Genomic DNA, 20,953 nt, shown 5'->3' with positions numbered 1-20,953 from the left:
AATCCAGCCATTGTAGCCATAGATCCAATCTATTCATCCATATTCAAAACTACTATTTACTCCGTGTTACACTAGCAGATGTTCAGCCGTCGATCCCTCTCAAAGCGGAAATCCCCGGCAAAAAAAACTAGCTCCTCGCTTGACACACCTATTTAACCGGCCTCCCAACAACCTTCCCTCCTTTCCTCCCAAGTGCCACCCCCACCAATGCTGCGTTTCTTTGCTACACACGACAGGGTCCAACCCTGCCCTCGGACACCCTCCGAGACCCCCGCAAATGAGAAATTCGGAGGAATCTTCAACTACCAACCCGCTTCCGCTTCACTTGCTGAAGCGGAAGCCGGTACTGCCCGCAAGGGCCTGGTGTGAACTCACCTGCACTCGGCATCAGAAACATCGGGGCCACCCGGCTTGCCGGTCACTGGTTTTTTTCCCCTTGGGAGAGTCGGTGCGAAGATTGTGCTTGATAACACTTTAGTGCAATACGCGGCATGCTGATCTCCCCTTGTGGGAGACGGTATAATTCGATTCCGATTATTCTGGTGGGGGTGGCGCTTCACTCTTTTTTTTCATGGTGAGTTGCTTCTGCTTTTTTTGCCCACTACTTTGTGTGCCTGGCTTTTTTTTTTTGCTGGGTTGTGGGTATGAAAAGGATGGGTTTTTGGTGACTTTGCTAATTTGTGGGGTCGTGACTTCGTTCTCGAGGTCCTAGGTCCTAGGTGGTGGTGTTGTGTGTGTGATGTGGGCATTGAATTGTCCAGCTTTTTCATGATGAGAAAAATTGGTCCGTGTTTAGGAGGCGGCTTAAGACCCCGCTGCTTGACTACAACCCATTTGCGAGCAATCGTACCTCTGATCCTTATGCTTATGGCTTTCAATTGCGTGCATCACCATATATACTAGTAGTAAATAGCATTTATATAGAAGATGCAAATATGATGCACTGTTTCTGTTTTTAAATATCTCATCTTTCCATTTCTTAATTTATATAAGAACATTGCTCCGTACTGATGTAGCTTTAGCGGCTTGAGACAAAATTGAGAAATTGGTCATGTAACATTTAAAACTTTGGTATCCTTTTTATTCTAGGATAAATCGCACAAAAATAATAAATCATTGCCTCTGTGAGGCATCGGGTACTCTCCATTATCGTAGGGGGGGATCATTTTGCATTGCCTAGTCAGGCCACTACTCCTCGTCGCCAATCTGCAAATCACAGTTAGTATTACCGAAATCTTATTAATGAAATTGAGGGATCTCACCTTAGGGGCCAGGTAGAACCGCAAGTGGCCGCTGCCAAGGCTGTACTCAACCAGGAGTGGGACCTCCTGAGACAGGTGGAGGGTGACTGAGGTAGAAAGGTTGGAGGCCTTGCAGAAGTTGACAAGGTACTTAAGAGAGAAAGTGAGGGCCACGGGCTCAGTCAGGCTGATGGTGGTGTTCTGTTCTGGCTTGTCGACACTGGTGTGCTGACGAATAGTAACAGAGCCGTTACCAATGTCACCGGAGCAAGAGAACTTGACACCCTCCTTGCTGGCCTCAATAACAACTGAAAAAAAAAGAGATCAGCGGCGAAACGAAATATCGTTATTTCAAGTATGTGGCTTACCGGACTCGGAGAGAGCGTTCAAATCTCTGCAAATACGCTGGAACTCGCCAGATGGCATAGTCACGGAGGCAGCATATTCAGTCTCAGGAATAGCCAGGTGCTCCTGGTCAATGTCCATAAGCTTGATATCATACTCGCTAAGACGGTCGGTCTCGGCGCTCTCGAACATCAGGTTGACGGAATCGGGGGAGTCCTCCGCCTTCAAGGTGAGGATATCTTCATTCTGAGCGGCGCGCAGGACCTTGGTCAAGGAGGTGAGGTTGATACCAAGGGCGATATTACGGTCGCAGCGGTAGGGAGAGAAACCCTCGGCGCGGAGCAGCATAGAGACCAAAGCGACGTGGGAGTTATCCATTGCCTGGAGGGCGATACCAGAGTCATTGCAGTCGAAGTTGCAGTCCTGGACAAGGTCCTTGATGGCGTCGACAACCTGTAGACGTCATTGTTAGTAGCTGTGTAAAATAGAAGAGTGGGCTAGCTCTTGTAGACGTACCCGCTTCAGGAGGGAAGCCTGTTCAAGTCGTGCTTCAAGCACTGATTCATTGGGTTAGTCTGGGTCTTTCGCGTTTCGGTCTCGAGAGAGGCATTGTGGACTCACTGTTGGCGAGGGGTATGTGTAGTATGTGTGGGTATTAGAAAAGGTGGAGGGAATAGGATAGGTAGGAAAGAGTAGAAAGTAGAACTAATGTCGTGAAAAGTGGTGGGAAGGGGGATTGATGCAAGTCTGCTGAGGACAAAAAGTAGGCAGAAGAGACACGCCTGAATATAAAGCGAAATCGCGTTCGAGGGTTTAGAGTGGGGAAAGATACGCGTGAGCGCGTTTTTGGCGATATGCCCTAATTAGGCTAGATTGGTGCCCCAGGCATTAAGGTGTCTTGCAGTACTCCTAGTATGGACATACTACTGGTTTTATGAAGGCTTGATGATTTGAAACTGACCTATTATAGACTCTTTGAGATATTCTTATTTGTACTAGAGAGTATGGATAGAGGCTATATATGATACAAAGCCAAAAAAAAAAAAAATGAAGAAAAAAGAAACTGATAAAATGGAGAAAACCAACAAATGACTGGATGTATGTTCCAGATGATGATAAAAAAAATTGAAACATGCTATGATCCCGAGTGAAGAGAAAAAAAAATTCAATAAAAAAACCAGAAAACCCTTAAAAAACACCTGTCGCCGGTTCCTTCTATTTCCATTAGGGGGGTATCAAATCTTCAGCGGCAACCCTTTCAAATACTGGTCACTCGCTTGGAATGGTTATTCCTCGGTCGTTGCTGAATGACCATCTCCAATTCTTTCAACATGTTGGTATTGGCATCTACCTTCTCCCGAACGGTAGCTTGCCGGACTCGTTCTTCACGCACGCGTGCCAGTCGCTCATCTCGTGTGAGTGATGCGCGTTTATTTCGGGAAGTAGGAAGGACGACTGCCTCAAAGATCTCCTCGTCGTCGTAACTGTGCGTCAAGTCGGGCCGACCTTCCCCAGTCAAGGCTTTGAGAGCATCAGTGGGGCTACCCTCAACTGCGGTGGTTCCTCCAAGGCTAGGCGTGGGTGACATGGGGAAGCTGGTGCTTGGCGGTCGTGCATAGTCTGTGGCATGGAGGCGATCCTGACTGTTCACGATCGCGGCTTTACCAACTTCCCATTCTTCAAGTAGAGACCGAATGTCACTGCCGATAAGGTCGTATTGGGAGAGAAGATTTGATTCAAATTCACTGGTGTTGGGACGTTCGAGATTGGCATTAGTCTCCTCGCCGATAATGTGCATTTTGGCATGCAAGGCACGAACGCCTTGAGACAAGGAGTTCAATCTTCGGACCTGCGCGCGCAGATTATCCTTGCTTGGGGACGCCGAAGGCAACGGGGACGGAGGAATCGGAGCATCCCCTGGAAATAATCAGTTGATGTTTTTAGAGTAAATCTCAACAAAAATAAGAGGTACTTACTGTCTTCTTCGTTTAGAATGCTTGCCATCTTGCTCATACTTGTCCCAGTGACCGCAGCAAGCTCTCGCATCTCTTCCACAGCGGAGCTCCATCGTGCGATGTCAGATCCACCGCCATCGGCACTGAGCGCTAATAAACAGCACAACACACTTTTCCTAGCGGTATAAAGCTTTCCAAATAAATCCCGTAGAGAGCGCAAAGAATATTGGTCTTCTAGGCTGCGCTGTGACAGCGTTAACTCAATATTATCGAGGTCTTCCAACGCAATATCGTAGATGTCGTAATATTTGGCCAGATTGGCGTCGTCAGTGAGTGGACGCAGCGTATTTTGGGATCGGATATATCGTTCGAGCATTGACCAAAAGCATTCTGATACTGCTCTCCGAAGTCGTAGGCAACGGCGAGTCTGCACCTGATCTTCCAGCCGACTGATTGGGGGTAAAGGTGTGCTTCTAGAGACATGTTAGCGGTTTATTTTCGCTTCAGTGAATATGATGACATCTCACATCCGGTAGCCTCTGGAAACGAGCTCTACCTCCTGTATGAAGACCACGGAGGCCGAAGCAGCCGAGTCGAAACCCTGGGCGTTTCCAATAAAAGTACCCGCAGCCTCAACAGCCTGGTGCCGCAAGTATTTAAGCCATTGTCTCTTGGCAAAGGCATAAAATATGATCCCAAGAACGGGGACAAATATTAAAAGAACCCCCACTCTCTTTGGATTTATTCCAGATCCTGTCCGTGAACGGCCCCAGTTGAGCAACCAGGCTATGGAGAACGATGTTGTAGCCGTAACAATAGCACCGTGGAGGCCGAATGTCGTAGAGAGGGAGGGAAGGTCTGATGGTTGCGAGGCCGATAATACATCTGCGGCTGATGTGTAGGAGGGCGCGCTGTGTTCGTTTAATAATTGCGATGCGACGATAACGTATCCAAATTGTTCCAGAAAGCGTTCGTTATCCCCTCGTCCAATGCGTGCGTTTACAGCAGACTGTAAGGCAGATCCCATTAGCAGCGTACTTTCTCCGAGCGCGGTCAATCGCTAACATACTGAGCAAGCACTGTATAGTTTTCCAATCACTGCTCCCTGCCGTGTATTGCGTAGGTCGAGTGGCTTGGGTAGCTTATTGCGAACTCGTTCCTGAAATTTCGAGGCGCCCCGGGGGGCAAAATCGGGAGAGGGGTGGTCTGCTTCATCTTCCATGTGTGTGTCACCAACCGGCCAGCTTTCTTCCGGTTCACCTTCCCCTGTGACCAAATACCGTGAGTTTTGTGACAAGCGAGTATTGCGTATTGCGGTGTTATAGCACGAACCTTGAAGGTATTCGGCCAAAGGTGAGTTTTCATAGACAAGTGACTCCATGACCGAAGATCATTCCGCGGCGCGAAGCGAGGAATGGGAGCGGAGACAGATGGTTTCACGAAATGACCGAGGGACGGGCTTGTGCGGGAAGGGGGGGGGGTTATCAGGCTAGGCGCGCGCCTGTCATGTCGTAAGAACACCAACGCTCTCAGTAAATTGTGGTAGTCGAAATCATACAAGGGATGTTTCCAAGGTTCGATACTGCGTTGAAACTCGGCCACGTATCAAAGCTGCGGTCTGGGGAAAGGAGAAGTCACGAGAGTTTAATTTAAGATGGAGACCCACTCGCCTCCTTTTTTACAATGACATCGGTATGCACACACCCCTAACCCCGAGATTAGTACCTGCATTCCGAGATTATGATTGGTGGATTGTATAGCTAAACGGATTATGCAGAACATTAATTTAGCTAGGATTACTAGTAGTATTGTTGTAAAATTCCAGAATAAGAGGAGAAGAAGACACCACGATGATGTCTGTGTGAAGTTGATGAATGGATGTAATATACTTTTAAATCCCAATTGGAATGACAAAAAGAAAAAGCGTCAGTAGTAGATCATGTAGAAAGATGATATTATCCACGAGATCTGACCAGCTGAGCACGTCAACGGTCAATACATCTAAATGTACCTCTAGTAGGTACTAGTACCGAGATAGACATGTGACCGGTTAGAAAAAAGGTGTGAGAGAGCGCATTTTGGGTCGTGGTATTTTTCAAGTACATAGCTCGTTTGAATGATCCGACGTCTAATCAGCTCTACATGCCTTGTTTGAAAGGCAGAGCGGTAGCAGTTGTTCGGCTGTTTCGGCTTTCTAGGGATAAAGTGAGGCTATTTCTGTACATACGCTGTACATGGAGCTCCTGTCACGTGACACTTTGGGGCTTGAAACTTGAAACTTGAACCCCTACATCTGCAGACTGCGAGTGGCATAATCCGTGTCATAATTAAGATTGGATTCCAACCTTGGAGTCTAAAGTGGCGGGGTCGGGCTCGCTTTGAGCTCAAGGGACAAAATGTATGTTGTTTTTAGAGCCTTTTATATAGATCGCGGTCAGCGGTACATATAAATCATGAGCATTGAATAAAAAACATTCAGAACGATGATTGCAAGAAATCAATGGGATCTTATTCGGTTCCATACCACACGCGATTTTACATATATGCATTAACACCACACCGGCGAAATCAACGCCCGTAAAAATTGGCCAGATGCACGCGACTTTCTAACCTAGTACTAAGAAGGTTTTCTCTGGTACTGAAAACTGTGTACGGCACTTGCTGGCAATAACGGGCGATTCGGCGTGGCAATAGATCATCGACTATATGCATCAGCTACAATGTACCCGACACATGCAGTTACTCGTACCGCCGTAAATACTGCATAGTACTTCAATACCTAAGAACTGTCAAAGAAAAATAGTATGAAAACTCAGATTGCGGTGCGAATTCTGATATTGTTCTAATCTTACTCTTGTACATTGAGCAAGGAGTAGTGGGGCTTGTGGGTACCGAATACATGGTACAGGATGAGTATTTTGGGGGAAGCTTATTTATGGTGCCAGAGATCAGTGCCGTATTTGCCTACTAGCGCATTGTTGGCGTTAATGGGCCCGGAATTATGTTGGCCGAGCTATGCCAGAAGCCCTGGAGGTTATGATGGTTTGCTTTTGGTGATGTCCCTGGTCTTTCGTATGAGGAAGGAGCGATAGGCGAGCTGTGTCACATGACGCGACCCCGCGGTGTTGACATAAGCAGCAGTTGCCCTGGACAACGCGTCCTGTCAATAGCCACCATTTTTAGAAGTACATATCTCGGATAGAACGTTGACACGAGCGTGGGACGCGTTGGAATATTGATTTCCATACAGCGCGTTTGAAGCCTTCATCTTTGTTCCCTCCGTTATCGCAACTTTTTGTCCAGTGTCCACCAACCACACCGCTTCTCTAACGACAAAATACAAGAAGCTGCAAGGGAGAAAGCATATTGTTGCCACCTCAGGCATACTTACTCCCCTTTACCCATGCACCATTAGACTGCCCTCATCCCACCGTGGATCCAACGTCAAGATGTCTGGAATACTCGGCAACGCAATTACCCCTTGTCCTTCCAGGTCGAGGCTATTTGGTTACAGTTCCGGCGATCACAGCGGCAGCGATACATTTGACAGCTTGATTGACGGCGATACCGATGGCGATGCCACTGGGCAAGTTGATTTCACCACCGAGATTTGTATACCAACTATGACTGGAGTACGACCACGCCGTGCCGCCAGAGCAGGATCGGGGTTCCAAATCCATGATGAGGGGGCTGAGAAACTGCCCAGGCCAGCTGAGAAAAGACAAAGACCAAATGAAATGACGAGACTATCGTCCGACCGCAAATCATCTCTGCTTTCGCAGCCCGCACAGAGATTTCGAACTAAGGTTGACTTTGCTCCCAACCAATCTCATGATGCGAAACAAGAGGCGGAAACACAACCACAACCCGAAAGACGAGTCTCGAACCTGAAGACGCAGCCTCCTCGTGGAACGGGTCCAGTCCCAAAAGATACAGCACAGCGTCGCTTGGATACTGGTCTGAAGAGGAGCATTCGGCGAGACACTGTGTACATTCCGCCTGATGATGCCACTGTGCCTAGCGTTTTTATGGGACTGTTCAGTCCTCTGAAGAAGCAGGGTCTGCCACAGATCAGGGACGATACACAAGCCAATACTCTGGAAGCACGGATAGCAGATCGACAAGCCAGAAAGTCATTGACAGTGTCCTCACGAAAGCCTCCACTTCAACCAAGTGCAAAAATCAGACAAGAAGCTGCATTCAGGGTGGATGTTGCCGGGAAGAACGGCGGGAAAGAAAACATTCCTCCCGGTGCGATGTTTGACCTCGACAAAAAAACAAGTGCCCAATCTAAGCCGCCGCTCAATCCTCGAACCACTATCATACCGGCCTCAAAAACAAGACCAATTACTCGCATTAATAATACCGTTCCCGTCGCCCCCAAGCCACCACTCCCCAAGCGTGGCATGCTAGGAGAAAAGCAGAACAACACGAAGTCTTCAGCACTGCATGGTAGTCAAAGCAGAATGGTGGCGCCAAGAAGGCCGCTTCAAAGTGCATCACTGAACGCTCGCGTATCAGCACTGTCTGATCGGCGTGGCCTTTCTGGGTCAACCTGTGGTCCAAGAGCCCAGCATGCTTCTGTACAGTTGAAGGATCTCAACCACAACTACCCAAAGCTGACCGAAGATATCAAAAAACCTGCACTTTATGAAGACGACTGGCTCTCACACCAGGAGGCCGTGATCACTCAATTAGTCAATGCTTTGTTTGAATGTTCCAATGGCGATTCGAACCTTCCTGATCAAAGCTACCTTCGATTGGAGCTTTTAGAGCTTTACCATACCGAATTTTTCATCCAGCTCCACAAAAGACTTCAAGCCTCCTTGTCTTGCGGCACACTGAGTATTCCAAAGCATGCCCTTGTTCGTGCTGGCCGTCTCCGACAGGACCTTGGCCTCCGCCGCAAGTTTCTTGATATTTGGATCCAGTCTTACGATCACAATGCTTTGGCTGCGGCAGTGGAGACAGTCATTGGTCGAAATATTTCCAAAAGCCATGAATTCTATCAGCATGGAACTGAATCCGATCATAATGCAAAGAGCACCAAAGCCATGACTCGGAAGCTGGAAAACTTTTTACACACCTTTTTGTTACGAAATGAAGACCTTGACCAGCCATTGCTGTGCGCCAGCGAGGTTCTCGCCGAGTTTCAGGCCAAGGCATATCGTCGCACGGTGCTCCGGTGCATCTTACTAGTTGTCCTTCTAGACCAAGCGAAACAGTCTTTGGGCTCTACCGTCCCTCGTCAGCTGTTTGTACCGTCGTCTTCTTTCAAATCCTCCGAAAGCGTACTCCAAGCATTGATTCGCGTGGTGTTGCCTTCCTGTGGGGATATTTTGAAGCCATTGAGTCACCTCGGTTGCCGTTTATCTTACAAGCAACATCAGCTATCAGAGTACCACTATCAGATGGACAACATTGCTGTGGACTTGAGAGATGGAGTACGGCTCACCAAAATTGTCGAACTACTTTTCATCACATCCAGTCAGGCACGACGTGACAGTGGGGACCAGACCGAAGTCACGTTGAATACCGGGGAAGCTCTCTCTCTTTTGGGTGACCATGCAGACGTTCCTCTTTCGAAGCATCTGAAGTACCCGTGTGTCAGCCGCACAGCCAAAGTCTTCAATGTTCATTTGGCCCTATCTGCCTTGCAGTCCATCAGGGGCTCTAATGAGATTGTTGATAAGATTCGGGCCGAAGACATTGTTGATGGCTATCGTGAGAAGACTATTGCCCTGTTGTGGGGCCTTGTTGGAAAACGGGGGTTGACACGTCTTGTTGATTGGGATGATATCAGCAAAGAAATTTCCCGCCTAAAACGCAAAGCTCTCTTACAGCTTGGTCCCGATCAAGTGAACTGCGAAACTTGGTTTACTGGTGAACAACTTGATGACACCGACCAACATGAACATCTTCTTCAGCATTGGGCTGGGCTCTTGGCCGGTCTGAAAGGCCTCCAGATGAACAACATGTCGACCAGTTTTGCCGACGGCCGAATCTACGAGAGTATTGTCGACGAATATGAGCCCTACATTACCGGGACTCATGCTACAGTAAGATCAGAAACAAGCGGGCGATCTGCTTTCATGTATTTGGAGAAACGCCTCGGGCTCCTAGGCTGCAGCTCTCAGTTTGCCCACATCATCTCCCCTAGCTCAGCATCACACACTCTCAATCGAGACTTTACCCTCGGAGCACTCGCCTTTCTCTGCTCTAGATTGCTTTCGGGCTCTAAGCGCGCTCGTGCCGCAACTGTGTTGCAGCGCGCATGGCGAGTGCACTTGGAAGACCGCCACTACCTTCGCCGCACTATAGCAAAGACCCTTGCTTCACAATGTGCGGCCGTTGTTCAGGCCAGAAATCAGCTTCTGTGGGCAAATAAGGTGATCGCAAGCTGGTGGAGACAGATCAAAGCACGAAAACAGGCAAGTGCCGCGCGGTCTCAGTCTTTGCCCAAGCCTGTTGGCAGACCCCTTGGCCGCTCGTGATATGAGATCTCCTTCCCTACATATTCAACTCGCCACCCGATGACGATCCCATTGGACTCAATTCGTGACATCATGATATTACGACAGCGTTGAAACATTCATTTTATTTCCCCTTTGCTTCTCTTTACGGAGTTCATTGATATGGATGGAGATTGGAGCGTTCATCTTTGGATTCGTTATTTGTTTTCTTGCTGCATAATACCCTTGTTGTATCAACATGTATGACCTGCCGTTCTTTTACTGAAATTTCGGTTTTCAACCCTTTTCTGGCAACACATCCTTTTCTGGCTACAAATCACCAAAGATTTCAAGTTTTGAAGCAACATTTATTGTTAATCAGAATGAAAGGATAAGTGACTTCGGGAACTTGTACCAACCATTGGAATTGTATGATTGCTACCTAGTAGTAGAAATTAAACAAAATTAAGGTTTTTTAACCTTGGCCACATGGTATTTCATTCAACAAGTATGTTAACCCGCAGCACTATTGAAACACAGCTTGACAACAATTCCGCTCATATGATGTTGTCTCTCGTATAGATATTTGTTGGTATCGTTCATATTTACCAGCCACCGCCGCCGTGCTGTGAAAGTATTAGCCATTATCCTTAAACCTATCAAATCAAGAGGAACGCATACTTGACCACCGTGGCCGCCGCCAGGACCGCCAGGACCTCCGTGACCACCGCCAGGACCACCAGGTCCTCCATGACCACCGCCGGGGCCGCCAGGGCCTCCTTGGGGACCGCCAAAGCCACCTTGACCTCCCTGGCCACCTTGGGGACCACCGAAGCCGCCGGGGCCACCAGGGCCACCGTGACCGCCCTCATGGTGACCGCCACCAGGACCTCCAGGGCCTCCCTGGGGACCACCAAAGCCACCTTGGCCTCCCTGGCCACCTTGGGGACCACCGTGACCACCCTCATGGTGACCGCCACCAGGACCTCCAGGGCCTCCTTGGGGACCGCCGGGGCCGCCAGGGCCACCGTGGTTGTTCTCTTCGTGGTGGTGATGGAAAAGACCCATTGTGATATGTGTGTAGGTTGGGTAGGTTTTGTAGGTTCGTGGGTATGTAGATAGGTAGAGAGTAGTTGGGATTGATGTAATGGAAGTTGTAGATGATAGCTACAAGAATGCGGGGTGTAGCTTGCTTAAATACAAGGGTTGCCAAGATACTAGGAATAGGTTCTGGGAGCTTCGAGGGGTACGTGGATGATCGTCATGGTCCTCTTTTCCAGAACCTACCCTACATCCTCCTCCATGGTGGCTCCCAGGGTGGCAAGTTGGTATGTGCCAAGCCACACTTATCACCGATTCAGAAGAAAAGGTGTGATGCCAAGCTCACCCAGCACAGCAGAGGTGAAATCCGAACTAACGAATACGGAGGAGACTACTGTATTCAGGCCGAACTCTCGGCGTTCGATCCAGGGCTATAACTTTTGCCCGCTAATCACCGATTGTCGATTGACTTTAGGGTTGGATCGTGGCAGTGTTTTCGGTCTCTACACTTCCCCTCGAACTACATCTTCCTACACAATGAAGTAATGAACAAATCTTTTCTCCGATGAAGCATTCATCTCTCAGAAACTATAATTCTCCGGTGTGCAATTGGCAATGCTAGTCCACGCAAGCGTGAATTGAGCAGCGAATCCGGCACAGCCCTACCCGCAAAATTAGCTTGGCAAGGCTCCACTCAACATCCAACGTGGCGTTGAATTACGCGTCCATTTGTACTGAGCCACTGAAGCTATCGAGACTGTATCGAGACTATTGATTTACTTGAGCTCGAGTGGACTATATTCCGGAACTTCCGGTTTTATGGGGAGGGAGAAATGCCATCAAAGTTATCTAAAATGCACTTAGTGTAAAATGGACCCTTAAAACTTCCATTGCGGCCTATTTTCAGTCTTTTCTAGTATGAACACTGAAGACTCTATTTGAAACAATGGAAAATTGTTTCCAAATGGTACCAGAAGAATGACGGGTCTATCAATGAGAATACGTGGAACATTGAACACATGCAATATCCCAGTCCACCCCTACTGCCATGTACTAGTTACTTGAAAGGATCAGACCATTTCTCCAAAGACAACCCCCCTCAATTTGTGTTTCTGATGTCACTGATCGACGATCGAGAAAACCAAATCACATGGAGATCATATGGTGGCGCTAAATCTACGAGCTTCCATGCCTATTAACTCAACTTACTCAAGTACCCAGTATGCGGGGCGATTCTTGCTGGGCAGTGTGAGAGTTGGAAATATCGATCAACAACTATAACATGGTTCCGGCCCCGAGGGCGTCATGTGGCTGTGCAGATGTCGTAATTTGTGTGCGTTGTTTGCGGGAACTGTTGCGATAGAATGAATATTCAAGATCTTGCGCTGTCTCGGCAATCTCATGTAGTTTCTCCGTAAAGCTTCCTGGTGTACCGTGTAGGCCGCCTACAGAGTGTTATCGATTTTGCGCAGGTGACCGTCTTTGGTGGATGATTCCCACCCTCGCCTCCTCTAAGCGCGGATGTCATGCTCTGGTCATATGAAGATGCCTTCTCTATGTAAACTAGGGAACTGACGTGGAATACAAGTTAGTAGTCACCTGACGAGCAGTCACCTGACGACAGCGGATGTTGTCGCGCCTGCGTCCTTGACAGCCAAGGGCGGAAGGAATGTAATTTGCTAGGGCACGCCGCGTCCTTAGCCAGACAACCTGCTACGTCGTTTTCTGAGTTGTGGCACTGTCCGGGTATCTTTTGGAGACAGAGCGCGATTCCCGCTGCTTAAACCTCTGTGGCCGCTTAGAGGATCGCGTGGATAACGCGTTGCCCCGATTTGTTACCTAGCATCATGCTACCTTCTCGAGTATTCACTCGGACAACGTCCTTGTTTATTTCAACAAAGCATTTATCTTCACCAAATGTTCCGCCGTCTAAGTTTCACGCTCTGTATCTAAGTCGACATTCTTTTTCTCGACAACAATATTCTCAGATATCTACCACTTTGCGCCAAGAGCCATTTTCATTGGGTACAGTGCTCAAGAGTGACTCCGGACAGACATTCAAAATTGAAGAAATCCTCGTTGATCGCAGAAAACCCCTGCTATGCGTATATCGTGCTTCGTAAGTGCTAAAATATGGCCACCCGTAGCATTGCTGCTAACTGAGATGGATGACGGAAAGTGCAGATAAGCTCGACTTTATTGCAAAAAACATGATACCGGGGGAGTTCGAATATCAACTGAATTTGCAGAAAAAATTGGCATCCTGTCAAAATGTGCGAACGCCAGTCGACACTATTCGGGATCTCGATTTGTTTATCTACCCCTTTCTTGCGGGAGATTTACTTGGTCTAGATCAGAGAATGCTGAATCGGGAAACAAGGATTCATATCCTCAGATCGGCTTTACACGGACTCGCTTATATGCACGATCAGGGAGTTCTTCATAATGGAAAGCCCAGAATCCCTTTAAGATCGAGTCTCTCACAATACTAACTCTTTTTTAATAGATATCAAGCCTAACAATATCTTGGTCGACTATGACGAGAGCACGGAGGGTCAGTTCATCGTCAAAACTGTTCAAATATCAGATCTCGAAGATACGGTCTTTGTCCCACCAGGCAAATGGCTAAGGGGTCCGTCCCCTTTGCGGTAATGCAATGTGGAGGAGCCCTGAAAGCTGGTGCCGATCTCGTCAGAACCAAGCCTCGGATATATTTTCTTTCGGGATTGTTGTACGTCTTGTCCTTCTTACTAATGCTTAGTCCCCACTGAATACCTGACAATGTCTTTAGATGATATACGTTATGCTCAATGAGATGGTATTTCGCGTAAGCGATTCCGAACTTACTGCGGCGGACTCTTGGCGCTACATTATTCAAAGACACGTATCATACTTTGCCGACGAAGAAGGTCTCAACGGTTTCCTGGAGCATATAGGAGAAGAAAATCCTTTTCATGAGCGTTTTATCTCCATCGCCAGCAACTTTACTTTGGATAGCCCAAGACAACCTTTCGAGTGTTGGGATTACGTGGATCATGATTTCAGGGATTTAATTTGCAAAATGACGAACTTAGACCCGACGAAAAGGATCACTGCAGCGCAGGCACTTCAGCACCGTTGGTTCACGCCGAGTTAAGAAAATCTGTGGTGGAACCTGGAACAGCCTCACTTACATGGTGTTCGATATTTGAGCTTTTGGATGCTCACCATGCTGTTCAACTAGACGTGATGGTCAGTGTCCCAGATAATTCAGAGTTGTCGAAGGGCAATCAATCTATGCCACGTTTTTGTGAACTTTCCTTGTTGCACGAAGCCAATAATCATCCAACGCTGCTTTTAGTGACTAGTTTACATTTTATGATGGGTGGCATCGGCTTTCATGTGGTCGCGAAGGGCTTGGAGAAAGAAATCAAGGGTTGTGGCACGGCCCATCTCACAGCAGTCGAGTAACATTTGAATTAAAATTTGCACTGAATAGAAACTACTAGTACCATCCGTTCAAATTTTGAATGTCCGATAACCCTGCCCTATTGCCCTGATATGAGGTTAGTGAGCACAAATAGTTATCAAGATGCAATCCAAGGATATACCGATTCATACAATTGTTCTCCCTTCCATAATAGTCGCCGCGGTCAACTCACTTCCACAAAATCACTGCCGTTCGAGCGATTTCTGCCACAGTTTTTTGGACACTTGGAAGTCTACGAGAACAAAATCGATCATTTGTCTACCTTGAACCAAGATCACGAGAGCCGATGAGAAAGCGCGGCATCAGCGGTCAGAGTCTTGATAAAAAAAAACTGGTATCGGCCGTGCCGACGATCACCGCTTTAGCACTAACCTTTCACTTCTTCTGAGTCCTGACACATGGTCAAGATTCGTCTAATCCCTTTTAAGCACACAATCCAAAATTGAGATCTGGCTTCTCGAAGTGAAAATGCGAAGCAGGCTCACTGAAGATGGTAAAAAATGTTATAACTTCTTAAATACTGGTATTGCTCCTTGGATCAATTTAGGATAATGATGATTTGACGACCGAGCGCCCACGGATAGGGAATGTAGTGGTGGACTTTATTCCAGATGTCCTTCCGAAGGAACGTTCTTAGGCATGATCTCTTCTTCGGGATCAGTATTAGCACCAAGTGAGCTGGAAGTGAGGAGTCTAATCAGTTAGCGTTTTTCTTTTAGCTGTGGCAGTTTCACATGGGACATTGACTTACATCACGTGTAGTGGGATCTCCAACCCGGTAGGAATCAATTCTTCTAGTCTTTTCATTTTTAGCACTTGACACTTCGAAGAATCTAAATTTTATACTCGTCAACCAGGGTGACGGGATTGAATCAATAGCAAGAACCCATCAACACAGCTTGAGTAGTATCGAATCTCCAGGACTTCTTGATCTCAGAGCTGGGGGGCTTCAATCACTCCCAGGTGCCTGGTCTGCAAGCCCATGGAATGGAAAAATGCTTGGTTGTCCCTTCTACCCCTTGCATGTTTACACCGCCGTCAATGGTCCTCGTAGGGCACCAGGAGCACATGCATATCACGCTTCCAGGCCGATGGTAGAGATTGAGTTCATCAGGAACTCAGAATGGTGATTTCCAAGAAAGTGTTGCAGTTGTGAGTTGGCAATGAACGTTACAGCGAGATACGAGTAAGACCTCGGGGAACATGCAAGGTTGGGGGCGATGATAAATCAGCGGTGAGCGATCTATCAACGCATGACAGCCTTAGATCTGGCATAAACCTACTGATAAGACGGGAAATGATTGTCCAATATGAGAAAAAGAAAGAGAGAACAAAAAAAATCATATATATCATTGATTGTTCTTCCTTTGCACACCAACAGTTGAAGCAGCATTATCTCGCGATGGCCTCTACACCTGAATCGATATCAGTCCTTGGCCTTGGAAACATGGGTGCTGCTCTTGCCTCTGTATTCCTTGACACGGGCCACCCGGTAACCGTTTGGAATAGAACAATCGAAAAGGCGCAACCGCTTGTTTCAAAAGGTGCCAAGGTGGCCAAAGATCCAGCCGATTGTGCGCAGTCTGGCACTCTCGTGCTAATCTGTCTGGTTTCAGATGAAGTTGTGCGAGATGTTTTCGACAAAATCTCGACCCTCCTTGGCCGTACTGTTATCAACTTTACAACGAGTCGGCCGCAATGGGAGATGGGGACCGCGGATATTGTGTCCAACAAACTCCGTGCTTCGGGGTATTTACACGGGTGGATCAACTCGTTTCCCTCGGAGGTAAAAGATCAACAGGCGACCATCACATACAGCGGACTGAAACCCGTGTTCACACAGCAGAAACACATTTTGCAGCTCCTTGGCAAGGCAGCGTGGCTGTCAGATGACCACAGGAAAATTTGCTTGCTGGAGAATGCTGCTCTTCTCATGTTTGCAGGAGTTTGCGCGGCATTTTTCCAATCCCTAGCTATGGCTGGAGCAGCAGGTGCCGACACGTTGGATTTCACACGACAGGTACTTCTGCCCCCGCTGCAAATGTTTCAACAGTTTTTGCCACAAATGGCCAAACGGGACCAAGACCAGTCCTACTCATTCACTGGCGACTCGGTATCTGTCGGCACAATGCTGGGGGTGGTTTCGAATGCGCGTGAGACGGCTGAGGTCTCTGGTGTATCTGCCCGTTTGCTAGAGGACTTTCATGCTCTTTTGAGGCAAGCGGAAGAGTCAGGAAAGGGGCTCGAAGATATTTCTGCTATGATTCGGATGCTAAGAGCAGGTGTCCACCAACGCTAGATACGTAATACAGTTTCGTTCTGATATAGTATCGATGCCTTCAAAGTTCTGTTATCTCACCTGCACTAGTTATGACTAAATAATTGAAGAACATTGATTGATTGATAGAACCGTATGTGGGATTGACGCCTACATAGACACGAGTCATCAGGTAGCTTGAGAGCAGTACATAAGCATGGTCATGATGAAAATCATAAGAAACAAAAAGCTGTCTCGTGCCAAGAATTCTTTTTTTCACGAACTGTGCGCTATTGATCTATCATTCCTTATCTTAATTCTCTGGCGACTTGGTGAAACCTAAATTCATTTTGAATGAGCAAAACTAGGCAGTAAAAGCATCAAATTACCCAAGCTGAGGTAGACGCAAAGTATCCCAAATTGCATCAAAATTCGCGTAGTCAAATCAAGAGTTGACAAGAATGTTTGTTCCAGCATTTCCATCCAGACAAGGCATAATCTCGCCATTGGCAGATATGAGCAAAGAAAAATTGTACTTCTGGAAAGGAGAACTTGGCTTCTTGAGTTGTGGTTGATCATATGTACGAGGCTTTGGGAGAGGAGGAAGCCAGATCGGAAACTTCAGTTTGAATTTCTCGTGTGGCTCCAAGGAGTCTGGAAATCCGGATAAATGCAAATCACTTCTCGGTTTGCGAGAAAAAATGACGAACATGTCTCTGTACGACGGCTGGTCCTTGTCCATCGCATATACCGGGGTCACACTATGCTTGAAACTGTTGTCCGTAAAGAGCAATGTGTCTAAAAAGTCACGGTGCTGATATCGGCCCTTGACCAGCTCCGTCTTGGTTTCGGAGTGTTGGACGCCCGTTGTCTCGTCCCGACCATGAACGAAAGTAATTCCGGAGTCAGGAGTAATGTTGGAAGATCCAAGCATCACAGTCATGGTATTGTCGGATCCATCTTGGTGCACGCCTTCCAAAGCCGGGTATCCCTGAATTTCTTTATCGGTGAATGTGTGCACGTTGAAGACCTCGGTAAGTACCGTGTCCTTATCGTAGTCCAGACCAGGACGAGCCAGTACGGGGACATCTTGAGTAATCCAGGTTTTGAAAACGATTAGAGCCTGAATGACGGTGTTGTTCTGGTGATTCTCGTCAAAGTCACCAAAATCACGAGGGACATCGGAGTCGTGTCGTTTGTAGTTCTCGACCGTTGTCAGGATAAAGGGCTGTCGTTGGAGGCGTTCGATGGTTCCAGCCCTGGTATCCACCGAGAACCTTCCGCTTCTCAAGGTTCGATAGTTCACCGTTGGGTCTGGGTCGAGATGATGGCTGACCATCTTGAGCTTTTCAAAATCTTCTTCTCTGGCTCCAATCCCCTTTAAGATGGGAATCAGACGTTCTCCTTCAATGAAGATACAGCCATCGCGTAGATAAGCCTGTCGCAATTGCATAGCCTTTGCCACAGATCGGAAGAACTCGGGCTTTTGCGCTTGTTGAAAGATGTCAAGGCAAGCATCAGCATTGCACGCTGGCGTGATGCCTTGATTCAAGTCCTTCTGAAGAAAAGGAAGGGAAGTAGAATCAGCGAACTCATTGGTTATCTGCTGAGCCATATTCTGTTTTTGTAGTGATAAAAACATGCCGTCCAGAGAGTAGCAATAGTCACAGTGCTTTCGGTGGAGAGATTTTGAAAAGATAAGTTAAAATTAATGGTTTGTCCTTTCAATCGATGTTGTTGATGTGTTGAGAAGCTCTCAGACGAAGGGAAAGACTACTTATATAGGGATCTAGTTCTTGACGTACCAGGCAATGGGTGTAACTATTGTACCAAGAGCACAATCAAGAGAACTGCTACTTGCCTTGCCTTGACGTCTTCGTACTCACCGACACTTGGTAGACAGGGCATTTACAAGGCAACGCAGGAGCTGCATACTAGACCCAGATGTCTACAGCTCAACCGGTCGTCTTTTCCAACAAACAGGTTATGCATACATAAAAAAGGTTCAATGTTGTCTTCTCCATTTCATGGTCTCACGTACATGTTGCATGAGACTGTGATCGGTATTGAGTTTGGTATTACATGTATATGATATATCATTTACTGGGAGGATCACCGGGACATGATACCCTTGCTTCAAATGTTTCGATTCTCGTCTCAACTCTATAGATCCTTGATCATTGATGCAATGCTGATATCCTGTACCCTTGCCGCTCGATGACTTCCGATAGAGTATATGTCACCACAATGATCGGCCTGAACCTGCAGATGTACGCAGTGAGCGAAGAGCAAGCAATACAGCGAGAAGAAATTCCTTGCTTTATCGAGACTGTCAGCTTTGACAGGTGAAAAATGCAGTGAACCTCATCTTGGAGGTGTGTGGTCCTATAGGAAAGTTCCTTGCGTTAACAGTGCATACTGCAGTATGTTATGTTGGACTACAGTATCGGCTCAACATGACTGTGGGGGGTTTTCAACCCTTTTGGTGATCCAAATGAGACCCACGATTATTTGCTTAGGTTATGTTAGGAATCAGTCAGTTAAGACCATGGTCATCTTGCAGACTGGTGTAATGAAACTGGTGTGGCTAGCCTTGCTAAACATACTACAATAGTAATTGATAGTACAGTAGCATAGTAAGAGTTGGGGCATAAACAAGCAAATTCTCAAAACTTCAACATGTCATAGAATCCTACAAGGAAGAACAAGCAAAAGAATGAATATGATTGATTTGGTTGTTCGAGGGAAGAGAGAAGGAAGAAGCGAGACAAGGCTGCAAACTGGAACTAAGAAGGAAGCACTGACAAACATGGTCATGTGATTCCGACAACATGTGCAAGTATTAAATGATTTTGTAGATCAAGAACAAACAATCACTGCTACGACCATAAAAACACCCCGATGCCTCATAAGCATCGGAAGTCACAAGATGGAGAGAAGGCCTATATAAACATTCTCTAGTCCACCTAGCCCTTTCAATCACCAACTTAAAGGGCCCTCCAACAATATGCTAAAAGACAAACCTAATCACATACACATTTTTGCCCAATACCACCTCCCCCCCCCCCCCCCCCGCGAACTCAGCATAAGCTCGACAAAAGTTAACACCTCTCATAACGACCACCACCGCTGTAGACTCTCGAGATATAATTACTAGTACCGGTTTCGTCGAACGTTTTGTAGCATATACCAACAAGAGCAGTTCATCTCCATCCCGAAAACAACAATGGTGGGCCAAAACACCAACCCGCCATTCCAGGCCAAAGGGCCTGTGTGGTGCATATGAGCGCCCGATCCCAACGCAAGCACTATCGGAGCAAGAAGATTGACCCATCCCATTAATTTGGGGAAAATCGGGTCGGCACTATTGTCGCCAAAGATTGCCCAAGCAATGGTCCAGAATTGGATCCAAAAGATTGGCCAAGTCAGGAGGAGGGACATCCACATGGCATCATTGAGCAATTGGACCAATTCAGCGCTGTAGTCACGAAAGCTCAACAGGGACATGAAGATGGCTGATATCATCCAGACCCAGACACCGGCTGTCGCACTGGCGAGCTGGAGATCTGCAACGGCTGGATTGAGGGCGGGGATGAGTCGAAGCTGACTGCTAATTGCAGTGGCGTAAGGGAGAAAGAGAGCCCCGGAGATGAAGAAAAAGATACTCGCAGCTTGAGTGCCTTTCCGATATGTCGTATAATGGGTCTTGACTGTTTCGGCATCCCACCATGGTCTTGTTGGAGGGATATTTCTTGAGGCAGCGAGACTGATGACGAGAATCACGGCCGAGAGACTGCCACAGATACTAAGACAGAGGAGCCATTTTTTGTTGGTGAGGCCCTTTCCGAACTTTCGATCATTGGCTGCGGTTGTGGTGGGAAGCATCTTGATACTAATCTAGTTGAATGATATAGTGATGTAATATATCGGAGTGCCTCATGGCTGGGCTTGACAAATCCTTTATAATTAAAATAAGCGGAAAGCATTCCAGGAGATGGCATCTATGGATTTCTCGTCACCGTCTTGTATGCATTAGTTGAAATGGTAAGCGCTTATTGGAGATCATTGCAAAAAAAAAGAATATGCATCGAACTAGGATCTAGCCGACATACGCCAAGATTCTATTCAATGTTGGTACGAGAACGATGAGCGGTATGGTTTTAGTTAGGAAACACGTAAGTTGTCGCCTTACC

The 20,953-nt window shown here is 47.3% G+C and overlaps 6 protein-coding genes across 6 annotated transcripts; 3 read left to right on the top strand and 3 right to left on the bottom strand.

Moving 5' to 3' along the window:
• Positions 1-1,188: 1,188 nt before the first annotated feature.
• On the bottom strand, positions 1,189-4,922 carry N7466_003744 (uncharacterized protein; the record flags this gene model as incomplete). The annotated part of the gene is made up of 9 exons (XM_057163141.1): positions 1,189-1,206; positions 1,263-1,549; positions 1,610-2,039; positions 2,103-2,143; positions 2,853-3,503; positions 3,563-4,014; positions 4,069-4,550; positions 4,611-4,807; positions 4,874-4,922. The coding sequence occupies 9 exons, from the start codon at positions 4,920-4,922 to the stop codon at positions 1,189-1,191; spliced, it is 2,607 nt and encodes an 868-aa protein (XP_057021822.1).
• A 2,068-nt stretch (positions 4,923-6,990) lies between these two features.
• sha1 (putative calmodulin-binding protein Sha1) lies at positions 6,991-10,035 on the top strand (the record flags this gene model as incomplete). The annotated part of the gene is made up of 1 exon (XM_057163140.1): positions 6,991-10,035. The coding sequence occupies one exon, from the start codon at positions 6,991-6,993 to the stop codon at positions 10,033-10,035; it is 3,045 nt and encodes a 1,014-aa protein (XP_057021821.1).
• A 447-nt stretch (positions 10,036-10,482) lies between these two features.
• N7466_003742 (uncharacterized protein) lies at positions 10,483-11,066 on the top strand (the record flags this gene model as incomplete). Its single annotated transcript, XM_057163139.1, has 2 exons — positions 10,483-10,501; positions 10,663-11,066. 2 exons carry the CDS (start codon positions 10,483-10,485, stop codon positions 11,064-11,066), a joined length of 423 nt encoding a protein of 140 aa, XP_057021820.1.
• A 4,839-nt stretch (positions 11,067-15,905) lies between these two features.
• N7466_003741 (NAD(P)-dependent oxidoreductase) lies at positions 15,906-16,802 on the top strand (the record flags this gene model as incomplete). Its single annotated transcript, XM_057163138.1, has 1 exon — positions 15,906-16,802. The coding sequence occupies one exon, from the start codon at positions 15,906-15,908 to the stop codon at positions 16,800-16,802; it is 897 nt and encodes a 298-aa protein (XP_057021819.1).
• A 403-nt stretch (positions 16,803-17,205) lies between these two features.
• N7466_003740 (uncharacterized protein) lies at positions 17,206-18,375 on the bottom strand (the record flags this gene model as incomplete). The annotated part of the gene is made up of 1 exon (XM_057163137.1): positions 17,206-18,375. One exon carries the CDS (start codon positions 18,373-18,375, stop codon positions 17,206-17,208), a length of 1,170 nt encoding a protein of 389 aa, XP_057021818.1.
• A 1,538-nt stretch (positions 18,376-19,913) lies between these two features.
• Positions 19,914-20,645, bottom strand: N7466_003739 (uncharacterized protein; the record flags this gene model as incomplete). Its single annotated transcript, XM_057163136.1, has 1 exon — positions 19,914-20,645. The coding sequence occupies one exon, from the start codon at positions 20,643-20,645 to the stop codon at positions 19,914-19,916; it is 732 nt and encodes a 243-aa protein (XP_057021817.1).
• Positions 20,646-20,953: the final 308 nt, after the last annotated feature.

This window comes from Penicillium verhagenii (genome assembly GCF_028828195.1).
Source record: "Penicillium verhagenii strain IBT 33310 chromosome Unknown utg000005l_segment0_segment0, whole genome shotgun sequence".
Taxonomy (NCBI): domain Eukaryota; kingdom Fungi; phylum Ascomycota; class Eurotiomycetes; order Eurotiales; family Aspergillaceae; genus Penicillium; species Penicillium verhagenii.
This window is presented reverse-complemented; position numbering and strand designations above follow the sequence as displayed.